Here is an 18,304-nt window from a genome sequence, read left to right on the forward strand (position 1 = left end):
GGCGCTGCTGGTGCTGCCGGCCCTGCCCCGCCGCGCCGCCGCCGGCTGTGCCGCCCGCCGCCTCTGCTGCCCCGGCCGCAGCCCGGCCTGTCTCAGCACCGGCTGGCGGCCCGACGGCTCCCACGGGCCCTGCTACTGCGACCAGGCGTGTGCCCGCACCCTCGACTGCTGCCACGACTACGCCGAGGCTTGCCCAGGTGAGTGGCCGGCGGGGCTGCTCCCGGGGACCGGCTGGCCCCCGCTGCCTCCCGAGCTGAGCGGCACCTGCCCGCCCTCCGGGATTAAAAAGCACCGCCGGGGGCTGCTTTGCTCCTGGGAAGAGGATGGGGGTGCGAGTGGCAGAAGGAGGGATGCTGCAGGCACTTGGCTCCTCACCTCGGTTGTGTTTCGTGGAGATGCTGGGGTCTCACCAGAGCAGAGAGCTGGCAGGGCATGCCAGGGTGCTGCGTGTTTGTACAGGACAGAAATGTGAAATGGGACGTTTCCTGACTGAGTCAGAATCTCCCGATCCCTTTCCCTCTTGTGGGGTGAAATACTGTGGATGGGATCAAATCTGCTGCTCTTTTAGCCCCCGCTTCCCACAAAAGACACTGACAGCTCCAGTGTGTGGCTGCAGCTCTGGCAGCTGATCTGGTGAGACCCTGGACCACAGTGTCTGTGCCACCCAGTGCTGGGGTCCCTGGCAGCGCTGCCTTCCCGGGGGGCACAGCAGCACTCCATCCATCCATCCATAAATGTCTTCCCCTAAAGGGCAGATATGTATTAAGGAGATGTTATTTTATTGAGTGGTGCAATCTCATATTCACTTCCCACAAACAACATCCTCAAGGAGACTTACCCGCTCACATAATGCCTTTTCTTTTTTTTCTTCCTTAAATCTGCATAGCTGTGCCTTAGCAGAGTTTTGCTTTAGGCAGATGGGCAGGTATTCCTCTGACTTAATTGCCTTTTTCCTTTCAAGAGTGAGCTGGAAAATGGGTGGGAAATAAGTTCATTCCAAAGTGATTCAAGCAAGGTTCATTCCAAAGTGATTCAAGCAAGCTATGTCTGTGAAGGAGGAGAGGCTGGCTGCCTCATCTCTGCCCTGGGGGAGGGCACCCCGGCTTTGCAGGGGTTGCGGGTCCTGGTGCCAGGGCTGCCAGGGGAGGGATGTGTTGGTGCTGGGTGCCCCAGTGCCTTTGGTGCCTGAGCACGGCTGGGCTGTTGGAGGCTCCTTCAGCATCTCACCGTGTCTCAATCCTGCTGCTCTGGGCGGTTGTCAGGGATATAGCTGGGGTAGACAGGAACCCCTCATGTCTGTTCTTCACAGTACAGAAGAATAATAAGAAAACTGTGTTGGGGGCCTTGTTGAGCATCATGAGGGGGTGGCAGAGGGCAGGCGCTGGTCCCTCGCTGTGCTGGGCACCTTGCTGCCAGCGCTCTCCCAGCCCGGCGCCATCCTGTGGCTGCTGGAGGAATAACAGCACCCTGCTTACAGAAATCTGGAGAGAAAGCTGGGTTTGTGCAGGATGAGGTATTTCTGCATGATTTCTGATGGTTCCTTTGTGCTCAATCTAAGAGATGCAGTTCTACTTTCACTTCATAGCCTGGCCTTTTGGCAGTTGTTTTCTTTCTCCCACCATGAAAGGGTTACTTTATCAACCTGACTTGTAAAGCAAAATATTAAGGCAAAGGCATTCATATCTGACACCAAACAAAGCTGAAGAAAGCAGAATATTCTGAATAAATCAGATGCACCAAAGGATTATAATTCTGGGTGGCCTACAATCCAATGCACAGGGTTTTGGTTTTTTTTTTTTTTTGGTTGTTTTTTTGTTTGTTTGCTTGTTTGTTTGGTTTTTTTTTGGTGCTGCATTACTGCATATATGAAAAGGCTCAATTACTTAAAGAATTGATTTAATTCCTAACCTTTGAATAGGTTTAAAAAGCTGTTTGTGGTGGTGACTTTAGACTAAGAAGAATAACATTTTGAAAGATCTTCCTAGAGTTTCTGAAGACAAGGGCAGTTTCAAATGAGGCTAATGCAGTAATTAGGGGTTATCTGTGTTTGTGGGAGAATAAAGTGAAGTATCAAGCTTGAGCTGCACAGAAAGGCTGGAATTCGCAACAGCATTTGTAGCTTATGTCCCAATAGAATCAGTGGGACTCAGGCTTTTGAATGCCTTTGTAAATTGGAGTGCAAATGTCTGAGCATAGTGGCTCTTAATGGATTTGAATGAGTTCATCGGCCTCTATAAATTGAGGGATAGATTAGTACTGGAGCTGGACTCCAAACTGAGGAATTCCTTGTGCCTGATCTCAGTGTTATGGGCCAAATGTTTCTGTCCTTGGGTTGTTTGCCTCTTGAGTACTCACAGGGACTTTGGGAGACGGTAGCTTGCAAATGTAATCCTTCTCTTAGTACATGGAAGGTGGTGCCTGCTGGCCTGTAGCTGGTCACTGGGTGCGAGGCACCCAGTGGCTGAAAAAGCAAGGCAGGAAACCTGGTAAGACATGTATTCACTGGTAGGACTGAAGTTTGATGTTGTTAGGAGCTCTGCTGTGGTGCATTTGTCACACAGTAGTCCAGCTCAGTCACAAGATACAGAAATCCAAGCAGAGGGATTGTAGCTAACTGAGAATATGTGGGGAAAAAATAATATATGGGTCTAGGCTGACCTGCAAGTGTTTTTGTCCAGAAGTATTGCTCTTGATGGTTAGGTTGTGTTGGTTAAGGACAACTGATCAAGTATATCATCCTCTTCCTCCAGTTATCCCCTGTGTCGTGTCTGAGTGGAGTGTCTGGAGTGGCTGTGCAGAGCCGTGCAAGACAACGTACCGTGTTCGGAGGAGGCACATCATCCAGGAGCCCAGGAATGGAGGAGAGGCATGTCCTCCTCTGGAGGAGAGGGCTGGCTGTGTGGAGTACTGGACTCAGCAAGGAACAGAGTGCAAACAGTCCCTGAGTAAGTCCACTGAAAATGTAAGTGTCTGGGTAATTGGGGGGAGGACTCTTGTTTGGGTCAGCAGAGCCAATCTTTCTGTACAGTATTTGGAGAGAGTTGTTTTCAGACACCAGCATGTTTGCTCTGGGCCTGGCTGGTGTAACTCAGAACTGAGCTCTTCACACAGAGGCTTAGAGATATCTTTCCCTGGACAGTATTTGCTGTGATCTGTTGTGTTTCAAAAGTGAAGTATTACAGGCTTGTTGTGATCTCACTTATACAAGTGTAAATCTCCAGCAATTTTGATAGAGTTAGTAGATTTATGCGTGTTTAAAATTTCTGTAAGAGGGTGTTGAGCACTTTTTTTCTTTGTAAATATTTTTTTTTTATTTCTTTAATGAAGTCATGAAGGTGCAATGCCCATTGTAGGCAAGGTATGACTTCTCTGCACTGGAGCAGAGTGCAGGCAGAGGAGACCTCCAACTAATTTCTGGAGAAAAAGCCTGATTTCATTTTGTTCAAATCAACTTTTCATGACATACCTTTACTGATTTTTTTAAGAGAACTGCTTGTCATTTTTGTTGCTATTTTGGGGTCAAAATCTCTTTGGTCTGGATGTTGGCTACAACTGACTTCTTCAAACCTGCTGAGAGTTGGTATTAAGTGAATATTGCTTCCCCGCTTTGTCCTTTGGGTGTGCCTGATCAGTAGACTTACTCTATGCAGGCAAAAATTTAGCCACAATACAGATTCTCTTTTCAGTGAAATTATTGATGGTCTTGGATAATGTGAAAATGCAAAGTTAGAATTGTTTTTGTCTCCTGCTGAGGATAAAACTGTATGATATTTAAGTCCCATCTTTACTGTTTTGCAGAAGTAAAAAGCCTTACTGCAGTATTGCCACTTATGCTATGTACTCTTTCTCTTTGATACACACAGTCCCAGCGTTAATTACAACAGGAGGGTTTGGAAAAGCCAGGAAAAAAAGAGCAGCAGCTGATGGCAATGAAAGAGCAGGGTAAGTTGGAGGCTCAGCATGGGGGGTCAGTCATACTCCACCTCCAATGTCTCTCTGGGTGCAGTTTTGAGCCCAGTTTTTTGCTGCTCAGAATCTGCATTTCCCAGCAGAAGGGCGGTGCTTCACTAGAGCGAGGTGCTGCTCTCCCTCAGCAACAGCAGTGTCTCAGTGCATCTGCAGGTTGTGAGTCTGCCTTGATGTAGGACCAGTACAAGACTGAGATTCAGCTCTTTGTTCATGGCATCTCTACTGTTTAAGGTTGTGTGATCAAAAAGCCAAAGACCATTCAGTGTGGATTCTGGTGCAGTTTGCACTTTTTTATATGTATTTACACCATAAATGGGGTAAATTCTCAGGGGCAGTTTGCTGTCTTGTTACATTGGAAGCCCATCCTGCTTCCATTTCAGCTCCCTTGGCTGTAATGTTGCCCGTTTTCCCCTGCAGCACTGTTACACAGCACAGGTACAGGCAGGGTTGTGTAGAAAGCTCTGCTACATTTTACCTTCTGAGATGGAGCCATCTCTGTGTGTGCTGCTCTGCCTCCAGGCCCGTGCCTCAAACACAGGGGAGCTGGTGTCAGCCTTCCCAATCCTCTTCTTTTCCAGTTGGAGTCATCACTAGGAGCAACGCAGTGCTGGTGGGAAAGGTTATCTTCCACTCTGTAACTCATACACAGCTTTGCAAGCTAGTTATTCCCCAGGGGTTCTTATTGCAGTCCCTGGTGGCTTGCCTGTTTCTTCTTGAGAACTGCTATTCCTCTAAATGCTGTGTGGAGTTTCCCAGAGCTGCTCTTGCAGCATGAAGCAGTGGTGCCCTTGTTGATTTATTTCCCCACATGTTGTTGTACATGTAAGTATTTCCATAGAGCATTGGTGCATCCATCCCCCTCACTTAAGTGTCTGAGGGAAAAAGCATCTGTTCACCCTCAGCCTCCCTCACCTCAGACTCCCCATTAGTTGAGCCTTCTCCCTGTAAAATTCAAAAATGTGAGCACAGCTGTATTGCATGTGTATTTATCCTTGCTCTCTTTCCCTCGGATAAGATAAGGAAGCAAACTGCTCACATGATTCAGTGTGCTACTTGAAGCTGTTTGGAAATCCCCATGATGACTTACAGAACCAGTCTAGACTAGAAACCAATTCTCTGCTGCTTTTATAGATGGTTACTGAGCTTCCTTGGTTTTCCTCTCCCAACAAAGTCAGTTCTTTTGGGCTTTCCTCTCAGATTTGGTTAAAATTGGAAGCACAGAAAAGTCTTGAGCAGACTAGAAGTGTTGTGTCAATCTGGTAGTCCTTCCACTGAGATATGACAACCTCACTGTCTCTTAGGAGGGGAGATCATCAAAAGGAAAACCTTTACAGACCAAATCTCAGCTCCTGTCACAAGTGCTCTACAAAACCCATTCTAAGTAACTGAGAGTTGGTAATAGAGAAAGCGTGGTTCAGCAAATGGATGCCAAACTTGGAATCTGTTGGGTTTTTTTGCTTTAGTGAAATGGTTGATCAATCTGTGTCTCTATTTGTAAAGACAGATGCCAGTCATGCCTTGTATTTTTTGATATGTCAGTTAAAAACATCAGCAGAGTAGTGTTATTCCCCATTTAACCTTGTCAAAATGCAAGTACACCGATGTTTTGTTTTTTATGACCTTGGGTATGGATGCGGTTTTCTTTTGTTTTTCTTAATTAGTGATCTTTGGTCACCCAGTTTAGTCTGGCTCTTCCAGTCCTGTGGAGGGCTCCAGTGTGATTATTAAGCTCACCTACTGGGTTATTTTGGTTGCAGGTACTGTGTTGAATTCCAGCTTGTGGCCATCACACCGGGCTGTTTGCAGAGCCACCACTCGTACACTCACTGGATGCAGTATCTCAGGGAGGGCCACACCGTCTGCGTGGAGTGTCAGCACCCGGCTTTAGACTCCAGAAGTCTACATTGTTATGGGGATGGCAGTGGAAGCAAAAAGTAAGAGTTTTAACTTTTGTTTTCATGTTGAATTTTTCATTCTTCTCCCTTGATCTTCTTGTCCCAGTTTCATAATGCACTGCATGCAACTCTCTGGAGCACTCTACATCTATTAACTGGTCTTTGTTGCATACCGTGAGTTTCTTGCAGAGATGAAATGACCTGGTGAAGCTCACGTATTAAACCAGTGGCAGAGCCAGGACTGAAGTGTGGGAGTACCTGCATTTAGTCTGCTAAATCTCACTGACTTCTAAGTGGCACTGGTGTTAAGTTTTTTGTTTTAAAGACACTCCAGCCATGCTTCTAAGGTTAACAGTCCTGTCAGATGTCAAATGAAACAAAATCTGTTTCTGATTTCTAAGCATTGGGGATTTTATTTCTACAAGTGGCCCTTTAAGAGTATTTCTGGCAAGTGGCAGCTGGCTTAGGGACTTGAGGTATGCGCTGGCACCTGAGGCTGGATGGAAGTACTGTTAAATCTTTGCACTTTCAGCATTGTTCCCCTGGAAAGCTGAAGAAACTTTGGGGCAATTGATGGGGACCACCCAGGTTGTACAAATTGGGCACACTCCAGCAAAGATGAAGGGAATGGTTTGAAGCTGCGAAACACATTTGTGGCACAGCCAGCAACAGAGGAGTTCTGGCTTCCAAGCCTCTGCTGTGGTCACTGGAGGCACAGCTTCTGCATTGCTTTTATCCTGATGCTCTTAACCCCATTGCATCCTCTGAAGCTGGTTAGCAGCCCTGCCTGAGAAAATCATTCCCCATCAGTGCTGGGGAGGGGTATTTTTAAAACTAACCTAAGTGTTGAAATAAGTGCGTTTACTTGAATTAGAAACTCTAAACTTGGATTGTCAGGTCTCAAGCACACAATGTATTGCACTACCAAGACTGCTAATAATGGCCTTTTTAGACAGGGTTTTTCTCAGGCTTTTAGTAAGAGGAAGTCACGTTAGAGTCTTTTCCTTTCCTGTCTCAGCTTGTTTTGTACAAAGGTTCCAAAAGCTTTTAGATAAAGAAGAAAAAAATCTTAACTGATGTGGTCAGGAGTAGCTGTTAACTGCATTCAACATGTAAATCATTATAAAAGCTTACAATAATGTTATTTTGCTAAAACCTTGGAGCCAGACAGGAACATCAGATTAAGCAAAATTAAAAATATATTCAGAAATTCATTCCCTCATTGGGCTGCAAAAAGAGGGAAACATTTTTATTTGCCTGATCTGGTGAACATCACGGTACATGGAATGGAAGCAAAAAGAAAATGGGACTGTCACCCATGATGAATGATGATCTGATTGTCAGGTGTTGGCAGTCTGAAGGCCAGAGAGGGGTGGCAACAATGGAGTTGGGGTGAATGGTGAGTGGTTCATGGAAATCAGGACTCAGCCCGTATCTCAGCAGATGGTTTAATTCCATCTTAGTTGAGCAAAGCCTGGAAATTGTTCCCAGATTCTTGCTGGAGGTAAGGTGAACTAGCATGTAAGAGCCAAAGGGAGACCAACTTTTAACATGTGAGCTTTTACCCCTCCAGCATTACTGCCTATAATGTCCAATGAAGTAGTGTCTGTGGCATTTTCTAGGCAGGTATGAGCTCTCATGTGTGTGTCAAGCTGAGATACTGCATGTGTTCACTCGGGTTCATTGCCAGGGTAGTAATATAGGCTTGGAGGACAGGTAGGGCTGGCCTGGGCTGAGCTGAGCTGAGTAGTGGACAAAGCTCCTGTCTACAAAAGGCAGTGGAGGTGCGCTGGAAGCCACCTCGAACCAGCAGTGCTGGGCAGCTTTGTCAGAGATAAATGTGTGACTGGCAAATGGAACATGAATGATGTCTCTGGTCTGCAGCTTCCTCATCCTGTGTGTGTGTGAAGCCTCCCTTAGATTTCACATACATCTTTTAGATGACTCCCACACATCCCCTAGATAGGTAGCCTCCAGGGCCCAGTCTGGTGTTCTTTATCATTATTTGACCTTACAGTGGTGGATCAAGGAGATTGCTGTCCACAGCTGGGTATCTTGCTTGATTTTCTTGATACCAACATCTCAAGTGCAAGTATTTACTGTAGGTATTCTTTATATGAACAGAGCTGTCCCCTAATTATACTTTTTTTACCAGGTTGCACAGAGGGAAAATCTGACCTCTGTGATCTCTGAGAAGAAGGTGGACTGTTGGTGGGGTCAGCATTGAGTGGGATGAGGGAAATATTTGTGAAAAGGCTTCTGCCTTCTGTTAGAGTAAGCGGCTGTATCTGAGCCTGTGGTCCTGCAGGGGAGCAGTACTGTGAGGGGCTCCCATGGTGGGCTCCTCAGGTTGGGGTTTGCTGGCCAGATGTCAAGGGCACAAGCGGGATGTTTGTAAAGAAAGGACGAAGAAGATGGGAAAGCAGCTACTGCCCTGAGAGAGAGGATGGTGGGAGGCCAAAGCTGATGCCAAAGCTGAGGATACAGCATGTGTTGAGTTTGCCGAGATCTGCTCACAAGTCTCTGGCTGTATACTCAGTTCACCCTCCTTTTGAAATTTTGGCTGGTGTAACACTGCCAGGGGAAGTGGACAGGTTGTGGTAGCCTCAGAGCGGTGGCTATGCTGGCTGACATGTGCCATCACACGCTGGCCAGGTCTCTGGGGCCGCTGGCTGGGGCTTTGCAGGGAAGCATGCACAGCTGCTGCTCTCCCACCCACGCCGTGCCTGCGCTTTGCTTCTCGCCCTGACAGCTCGGCAGCTTGTGCCAGTGTTTAGTTCCCCGAGATATTGTTCCAAGAGTGACTCTCAGGAAGCAAAACATCTGACAGAGTTTAAAATAAACTCAGCAATGCTGGTATATTTTGATGAGTATTTCCTAATTATCTTCTTGTGTCTAAGTGGAGTCTGGCTTATAAATGCTTCAAGTTAAAGAGAGATGCTCGTTATCTGTGCCTTCCACCTGTCTCCCACTCTGTAGAAGATGCTAGTTCATTTTAACCCCTGTTATACAAGCTCAGAAGGTTTCCTAAAGTCCTTGATTTATGGCCAGATCTGTGGCCATCAGGTGAGGATAGCTAGGGTAATTTATCTTGCCTTGGCTTCTTTCTTCTAGAAGGTTATGAGATAAACAAGGCAGAACATTGAGCCGGGAAATTGATCTGTTAATTTTGGATCGTCTTCTGAAAGATCTACAAACAAAGTACAGACTTGACATCTGTTCAATTGTTACTCAGCCTGTGTCTAGGATGATCAGCTGCTCTTCATCATCTGGAGCAAGATATGGTGGTTGTAGCACAATAATGTCCAAACCGCAGCAGTTTATGCCCATGCAATAGCATGGGGCAGAGGGACAGAAAGGATGGATGGACTTGATTTATAGCAAAGTCACTATTTGCCTTCCTCACCAGCAAGATGACAGTAAGCAAGTCTAGCTTATGTGTTTAAGGAGTAAAGCCTTTTAAAGGTAAAGCTGCAGCCCAGAGTTTTGAAGGGTATGGGACTGCTCTGTGCACAGTGTGCTTTATCTGGGATCTTAATCCTCCCTGTGCAGATCCTGGTATTTTGAAATGACCCCAAGCCAAAAGAAAAATACAGTGAGCCTTTTCCAACCATGTGTGATGCGTAAAACCCTGCTCTGGAGCATGACATCTCATTAAACCAAGGGCAGGGTTAACTTTGTGGAGCTAGAGTAATAATTCCAGTTTCCACAGAGCTATAAAACAATCAGAAGTTAGGGGTCTGTGAGGCTACTCTGCGGGCAGCTCTTTGCACAGGGCAGGAGTTGATGCAGTTGTGGTATTTCTGCTTCTCCAAAGGTCAGGGCTGGGACAGACTGATGTGAGGAATTCCCTTAAACCGCTAAATGCTAAAATCTGGAAAGGGGCACAGTGCTATAGCAGGATTTCAGTTTCTGTGGCTGTGCTTGTGCAGCCACTGATTGTGAAAAATGGCCTGTGGATCTGCTTGGTTGTTTTCATAGGATACTTCTCTGTTCAGTTTTGGTCAATGTATTGATGGACTGCCTGGGAGAAAAGGGGTGCCTGCGTTGTTAGGTTGGTTTTTTGTCCTTTACTTAAGAGGCCTGTGAGTAACCTTGTTCTAACACTTGTGGGTCTGATACCTCCTGCCATCCAGAAGCCATGTCAGTGTGTAGCTGCTAGCGAGGCAGAATAGCTTAGGCAAGTGTTTCACTAACGTGGTTACCTGGAGGTGCTCGTGTCCCCGCACCTCTCACACAGAGTGTGCAGTGTACTGTGTGCGAGGTACTTATTCAGCATCTCCATGGCTATGGGTGACAATAGAACTCTGCCTGCTGAGAGGGAGCATGGTGTTATAAAGAAAAATGGAGAAAGAGGTGTTTTGCCCACTTTGCAACCTGTCAAGTGTTTCAGTACAGGAGTTATGAGGATGTCAGCGTACTTTATGAGTTGTTGCATGCAACGCTGGGTATCTTGAGGGAACATTTCTGTGAATCCTTTTTGGACTTAACATTTACAGTATGTGCTGCTCTGGGTTCTTCCAGTCCAGTATTCCTGCCTGATTGTGGCTTTACTTCATGCTGTTGCTGTTTCTTTACAGTGGTAAAAAGGCAGAATTGGGTCCATGGAGTGAAAATTGACGTTGGCAAACTAAATGGAATATACTGGGTGATTTAAGCCTGGTACAAGTGACTGCCCAGCAGCAGAGGTGCAGCACATTAACTTTTTCTCTCTTATGACTGTGTTTCAGGAATCAGCTGTTGCACTGGCAGGCGGTAGGGAACCCTCGATGCAAGGGAACCTGGAAGAGAATTCGCCAGCTGGACACTTGCTCCTGTCCTTCTGTTCACAGCTTCTTGTTCATCTAACTTCTCCTGACAGTCGCAGCAAGTGAGTGCTGTGATGGCACCGACGTGCGGCAGCAGTGGGAACCACAACCAAAACGATGACTTCTCCATGTCAGAGGCTATACTTTCAAGAGGTTGCTGTCTGTACTGGGGTATCCGGAATCCTCTCTGTCTGTGTGTGCTCCTCAATTTCCAAAGAAATCAGGCTGGCTGTGAAGTGCCAATCTCTTTCTGCCCATCTATCCCTGAGAGAGGCCTGTCTGACCCTGATGACTTCTTGCAAATTCCTCCTTTTTGAGAGGAACGAGAATTCACCTGATAAGAAATTAGACAAACAAGACCATGTGAACTCAGATTTAATTATTATATTACCAAAGTCTCGATGGAGAATCAACAATGCAAAATAAATTAACTCAAGTGCTGTCCTTTGGTGACAATGGCACTTCTCTGTGGATGCTGCCTGCTCATGCTTATACATCTCTTCCTTTTGTTTTCACCTTCCCTGGTCTTGTCATTTCATATTGATCTTCAGTCTTACAGAGGGTTCATCTTCTGCTGCTGAGATAATGGCAAAACTTAGAAATTAGTCTGTTCAAATCTGTGAGAATAGAAGGTACCAGGGATCAGAGGGCCCTTGGACTTCAAGTTTCAAGGAGCATCTCTGAGTTGCCCAAAAATGCAGTGCAATCCTGGGGCTCTGAATAGGAAGTCATCCCAGCTGTACCAGGAGGGCTAGCTATAGCCTTGTCTTTTTGACTGGAAAATATTTGAAATATTTTTTTATATTCTGCTGATTTCTATTCATACTTTTCTAGAAATGAAAATAAAGGAGACTGGAGACATTCTCCCAGTGTATGTCTATTGATTAATCTGTGTAGTGCCATCTCTTTAGTGCCTGAACCTGATTAATTTATTTCAGCCAATCATGCTGCTGACTGATCTGCTCCAGCAGGTAAGACTGGAGGAAAAGTCCAGTTCTACTCAGGTTGTACTGGTGGAAGTCCAGCACCATGAACTACCACTATGCAGAAATGGATGGGATATTTCTTTTAATAAACACGTACTTCTGAATCTGCTTAAACAAAATTACAGAAAAAACTTGTGCTTTGTGACAGAGCGCTGCAGTGATGAGCGTCTCGGTAATTAAATTTGTCAAAACCCAGGTGAGTGGTTGGGGATGGCTGCAGAAGAGAGTTTTAATGCTCGAGTCTGATTCTAGTCTAGGTTTGGATCATGAAACCCACTAGTGACCATGTTGAGAGTCTTTCATGGACATACTAAAGGACACTGAGGATATGTACTTGAGATGCTTAGAGAAATACGTGTAGTATGGTGCTGAGAGGCCTGAAAGTGCATGATGCCTCTTGGCCAGTACAGTAGGAATGTGAGAGCAAGGCTCTGCTTTTTATTGTATGTTACAAGCTGTCTCTGTGGATTAATGACTCACAGTGGGGTGATCTCATCCCAGAGTAGCAAGATTTTTTTTAAAAGAAAAGGCTTGTGCTTCACAGTTTGACAAAATCTGGAACTAACTTGTGGCCTGCTCAGGAGTCCTTGCTGGTTTGTGAGCAAAGGGATGCGATCCTCGGAGGGGTGGCTTGGAAATAAGTGACTGGAGGACATCAGTTGGGCTTTTGCAGTGAGGAATTTCTATAGACCTGGAAACCAGTTTCATTTTTTGGTGGAGATAAGTAATCATGGTAGCATTTAGTCATTGGAAGGTTTTCTTTGTCCTACAGAAGCCCCATATTGGGCCACAGGATGGTAAAGAGGCAGATGGTCATTTCAGGAGCAGAAAGGAACCAGCTAGTGGAAACATTTTTCACTTTCAAAAAATCTACCCAAATTTTTGACAACATGAATCCCTGCTCTTACCAGATGCTTACAGAATTAAGTACTGAAGCTATAAAACATGCAATTTTTGCTTATTAATGCTCAAAAAACTTAAGTCTTCCAAATGTTGCGTTCACCCCAGTGCCCCTCTTCTACTACATCAGAGCCAGTTGGGTAGGAAAAAACTGTATTGCAACGTTATAAATGATAGTGTCAAGTGGGAAAAGCTTTTATTCTAATCGATGAAACAATGTGGCACCTTAAAGCACCTTAATTGCAATCCCTTTAATTTACTGAGTACTTAAGCATTAGTTGTACTATATTTGTGTGTAAGACTTCTGTTAAATTGTCATAGTACTTGCTGTCAAATATTTAGTCCTGGCGTTAATCTATTTTGTTGTGAACCTTTCAGGAAATGGTGATTGGCACCTGCCATGAGTAAATGGTGTGAAACGCCCTCCCTGACCCCAGCCCTTGTTGAATGTAGAAGATAGCCCTCCTGCTTCAGTGTCTTGAGAAAAAGTGAGCCTTAAGAGGGGTTATTTTGCTAATACTTCATCATATTCTGGCACAAACTGTAGGAAATTCTATCCAGTTTCAATATAATTTTGATCTTTAAAAGTCTGCAGAACCAGTCTCTTAAGTGAGTGAAGGTAGCTGTGGAGAGTTGAAAAGTTTGAAGATAGGCTGCTCAGAAATAAAATTCTGGGTCAGATTGCTACAGAATCTGAGCTTGTTTGTTTTTTTATTCTTTTTGGAGGCTGACAGTAAATTTGCTAAAATGCATTTTAGGTTGACTGTAACCACTTGTGAATTCATGCCACAGTTGATGATTAGTCCTCATAGACAGAGACAGAGGAAAGATAGGGATTTAGAAGTGGTGAAGTGTTTTTATACCTCCTAGGTGAAGTGTTTTGATCTTTGATTTGGGAATTTTACTGCAAGATTGGAATAATTTGAGTCTAAATATTTCATTCAGCCCCCTCGTTGCTTTCAAGTTTCTTCTTTGAGGAAGATATTGGAGAAAAAACCTCTAATTTTTGAATTGACCAAAATGATGTATTTATTGATAGTGTTCTGTTCTGGCTCCTGCTTGTGAGACAGCTGTGATGCAAAATCAGTAAACACAAAATAGTCTGTTCCTGTGGCCAATGACTTGTTGGTCAGGGCTTTCTCTGCTGCTGCCTCATCCTTGAGAACTTATAACATGAGGTCCTAAGAAGAGCTGCTGATGGTGGCACGGTGGAACTTCCAGTCTTTTGCTCCTGTCACCACAGTCTGAGGTTGCAGGAGCATGAAAGAATTAGCCCATTAGGAGCCCTCGTAGCAGCTCTATTTCTACACAGACTATGTCACTTGATGAAACAAGACACTGCAAATGTCTCGGTGTATCTGCACATCCTGCAAAGGGCTGCACCTTGGGTAACTGTGCAAAAAAATCCTGCTGGTAAGGAAAGGAAGGACAGATGCAAGTGTGCATGAAAGAGAGAGAGCAAGAGTCAGCCTCTTAAGTAGAAGATAATGAAGCTGTCGGATCACTTTCCCTAAAAATGAAGATTATCTCATGGTGTAGACACATGCTGGGTCCTGCCTGTTTTTCTCTAGGGGCTTTATCATCATCCATCGTAGTAATCTCCATAATGTCTACAGCCTGTTTTTTTGGGAAAGATAAGACTATTGGAAATCCAAGGCAAAATACTGAAAAATGACTTTGTACTGTAAACAAGCAAGGCAGCTTCACATTGAGGAGAGGCTGTTCACCGAAGATGACAGCTGTTCCCATGGCAACGCTAAAAACCTTTCACCATTGGGTATCAACAGGAGAACATCTCCCACGGCAAGTACACGAAGCCAGGAGTTTAGTCCTCATCTTCCATAAATCTTCCTGTTGGGCACTGATAATGAGGAACCGGCAGTTGCGCACATGCAGCTCCACCTTCTCGGCACCAGCCTGGCTGCAGATGAGAGGGAGAGCAAATAAAGCTAAAGCACCAGTGAGTTGGACTTATGTTAAAGGAAAATTAAGCTTGACTGATGTTCCTACATTTCTGTCTGCTCTCCAACTGAGGATCACAATTTTTAATGATGAAAAGCCAAGCGAAAATCCAGGCCGTTTTGCAAACTGCTGAAGAAGCCCTGTGATTTCCTCTGTTGTAGAGAAATCTTTCATTGTCATGGGATAGAGAGAGAGGGAGGCCCTGGGAGAATTCTGCTTTTTTTTCACCCTAACCCTGTAGTATCCAGCCTGTGATTCATAAGTTTTCTTCTGCATTTGAAATAGAAGATGGTAAAAGACCATTTTTCACCATCAGATCTTCATTAGGCTTATCAGCTCCTTGACTCTCATGATATGTTGGTCTGAGCTTCTGCAGTTGTCTGAATGTATGACTTTTTTAAGGAAAAAGCATTTGGGAAAAAAAAGACCTAAAATGTGCCCAGAAAGCTCAGGAGCCAAAGGTAAAGAAAAAGAATGATAAAAAATTGTAATTTTCTTAAATACCCTTGTTGCTCTAAAGACAAACTTCTTTTTTCTTTTGCTCAGTGGCCAGAGGAGTTGAGCACATTCGGCTAGAGTGGTAGGAGTTAGCAGTACTTCTCCATAAATAAGACAATTCTGGTTTTTTTATCCTTAATTTTGGGTGTTTTGGATATTTAAATATTAGGTCACTGACTTTTTTTTTTTCTTTCTTTCTTTTTTTCTTTTACTGAAGTTTTTTCTGAAATCCTTTCCAGTTATAAAATTAGTTGCTTGGTGATAGTTGTGGTACTGCAAGTGGAGGAGTAGAGGTGAGAAAGGAGAGTCTGAACCAGCAGAGATTATTCTGTTCTCTAAATATGTCTCTTGCAGCTTAAAACCACAACCCAAAGTATTAGCAAGGGACTTCTTTTTAATTTTTTAAACACTGGTTCTCCCATTGTTAAGCTGGTGAAGTACATTCACTTATAAAGGCTGTTCTATGTATTCTGCAAATCGGCACCTTTTTAAATCCCCGGGGATGTGCAGGGTCTCCAGGCTGCTGGTCTGTAGTACCCCAGTTGCTCTCATCCCGTGACACAGGTACAGAACTCGCTGTGACACTAGTGGAACTTAGACACACATTCAGACAGGATATGCTTGGCTGCATCTTTTAAACATCTTCAATTGATATTGGAAAGGAAGAAAGGTGGAACCATGGTGCAGTTAATATTACAATATTACCCTTTTTCATGAGTTCAGGCACAGTGTGTGACTTCACTCTGCTCCAAAACCAGTTCTCACCCCTGTCCATGCTGGAAATGAGATGCAAGGTTTCTTTTTATCACATTCCCTAATCCTCAGGGCCGAAGAGCTCAGCATCGCTCTGGTCCTGTGCATTGTTTTTTTGCTGTTACTTGCTGTGCTCAGTGCTTGTTTTGCTTCAGCTTTGTTGTGGCCTTTCCATACTACTAATTGTGTGCTTTTGAATTACTGGAAGGGTGTTGCAGGGTGATGCCAGCACTAATGGGTTTTCACCTTCCTCCACTTTCATAACAATCCTCATACCAATTAACCAATTCTTGATTTATTCTTTGCATCGTATTTCAGCCATTAACAGATGGAGCAGAGTCCATCTGAAGAATGGGAGCTGCTCAGCCCATTCTGCTGGCGGTGAAAGCTGATGCTGCCTTGACTTTGCCTAATCCTGTGCCTTTCTGCTCACCCACAAATGAATGCTCGGGTCTGCTTTTTGAGAGCACAAAGTGCAGCTGGACATCTTCCCCCTCCAAGTATGAGTGTGTCTGTAGCTGCGATGGGCTCCCCTGAAGCAGCACCATCACCCAATCTCCCATCACCATCCTGGCTGCTGGGAGAAATGGTGAGATGCAGGAGTGCACCTCCAGGAAAAGGCTGTGGATTGTGGTAGAAGGATGGTAGCTGGAGAAGCTGGATTTCTCCGACGTGACAATAGGACGCTGTTACTTCTTGTCTCTGTTTTAATTCTGTCTAGCAGCTGGATGCAGTATGGAAGCAGATCCCTGAAATGCATTGGCAGTGAGGGTGCCTTCAAGCTTGATTTCAATTCAAGGGGATAAATGAGTGAGTAGTTTCTCAAACTCACAGGCTCATGCGAGTACCTCACCCACCTCTCCCCTTCGGCTTCCTGCTGGGGCATTGATTGTGCTCCTTTGGGCACAGCAGTGTGAGAACAGCCTGTAATCACCGGTGGAAAGAGCTGATCATGGGTAGTTATGAAATCCCACAGACGTGGAGCTTGTGTTCTGCCTGGCTTTTCTCCCCTTGGTTTGTCTGTTTAGGGTGAATCCTGACAGGTTCATGGGTTCATGTGCTGAGCTCCTCTGCGAGCTGCACTCTGAATATTAATGTCAGCTGCCAAATTTAGGAACAGTCATAAGTCACTCATTTTTCTAAGGCAGGAAAAAAGCTTATATACTTCCAAGAAAAGCACCGCTGTTTATTATGCTGGCTAGGCTGGAAAGTCTTAGTTACAGTGTGTACTGAGGACTGACAGCCAACCCCAAAAAGACATAAGCACACAGGCCCCCAGAGCACAACCACCACCCAGGGCTTGTGTGCAGGGGGGACAAATGCAGTGTAAAGCAGCCTCTTTTTGCCTCTAACAAGTAAATGAACGAGAAAGGGAGAGCCCTTTGGGCAGTGGTGGGAATATTGGGGTTTTATGCAGGATTAAGTTCCCCTAAAAATGAAATTACCATCAGCTGGGAGGTTGCCAAAATGAGTCGCAGTCTTCTCTGCATAAAACGACTCTCTATACCCATAAGCCTGCTACCAGCACGGGTCTATGAAATATTAATGCTCCCAATGTAAGACACAATTTCTTCTTCTCATTGTCTTCAGAACTGCCTGGTTGCTGGGAGAGACACATGAAACCACTGCCAGGGGCAGTGACAGGCCAGAGAAAACCTCCCTGGCAGCTACCACCCTGTGAGACCCGGTTTGATAAGAAAAAGGCAGGGAAAAAAAAAAGAAGTCATGGAAAAGAATCTGCAAAATTTCCACTTTCTGCCACAGAAGAGTAGAGTGTGAACTGAAGGACCTGGTGAGCATAAACATCTCAGCTTCCAAAAACTGGTTACGCTTTTGCTGTCAAACAGCAAATGTCAAACAGAGAAGTAAATGTATGTGCTAGCCCAGCCGGCCCTAGCAGTGCCTCTGTGTGCGTCACCGCGTCTTCATTACCCACTTATGCTGCTTCCTTATATGAGCATTGCTTTGAAAATAATATATACTCGGAGAATATAGAGGCAGGTCCTATAAAGCAATGTTCATGCTTGCTTTCTTCCTCCAGTTTACTTGTTTTAATAAGAAGAGATCTTTGCCTCTTCTTAGTTTTCGAAGGTCTCAATTTTAATGAGTAAGGCCTTGAACGTAATGGGGATCTCTAAATACTCTGAAGAGCAATTCCCTTGACTTTAGAAAGGCTGCCTGCATTGGTGAAGTTAACTCTATATCAAGGTATCAATGGGAGCACAGCTCATTTGACAGCGGGGTGTCTCCCCTGCACATACCCTGGCTGGTGACAGCTCAGAGGATGAGGCAGGTGCCTGCTCCTCTGAGTCTGCACACAGAGCACCCCCTTCCCGAGGTAGTTAACTCTGAGCTAGTTTGATTTTGAATTTAAATAGTCTCTATTTGCCGGCGGTAGTTCAATATTTATGTTACCCTAATCCATAAAGTACCGTGCAGAATTTACTGTGTATTTCTCATATCACGTATGGAGCAGTTGGCCTGCAAGTCAGGAGTAAACTGAACCAAAGAAGGATCCAGCAGGTACACCGTG

General features: G+C 45.0%; 1 protein-coding gene across 1 annotated transcript; it reads left to right on the plus strand.

Annotated features, from left to right (window-relative positions):
• Nucleotide 1: 1 nt before the first annotated feature.
• On the plus strand, nucleotides 2-11,536 carry LOC106889007 (somatomedin-B and thrombospondin type-1 domain-containing protein-like; the record flags this gene model as incomplete). The annotated part of the gene is made up of 5 exons (XM_014943652.1): nucleotides 2-197; nucleotides 2,751-2,945; nucleotides 3,864-3,942; nucleotides 5,727-5,903; nucleotides 10,595-11,536. Coding segments are annotated over 5 exons (765 nt in total), but the record flags the coding sequence as incomplete, so codon positions are not given.
• Nucleotides 11,537-18,304: the final 6,768 nt, after the last annotated feature.

Source organism: Calidris pugnax, unplaced genomic scaffold, assembly GCF_001431845.1.
Source record: "Calidris pugnax isolate Ruff unplaced genomic scaffold, ASM143184v1 scaffold118, whole genome shotgun sequence".
In the NCBI taxonomy this organism is placed as follows: domain Eukaryota; kingdom Metazoa; phylum Chordata; class Aves; order Charadriiformes; family Scolopacidae; genus Calidris; species Calidris pugnax.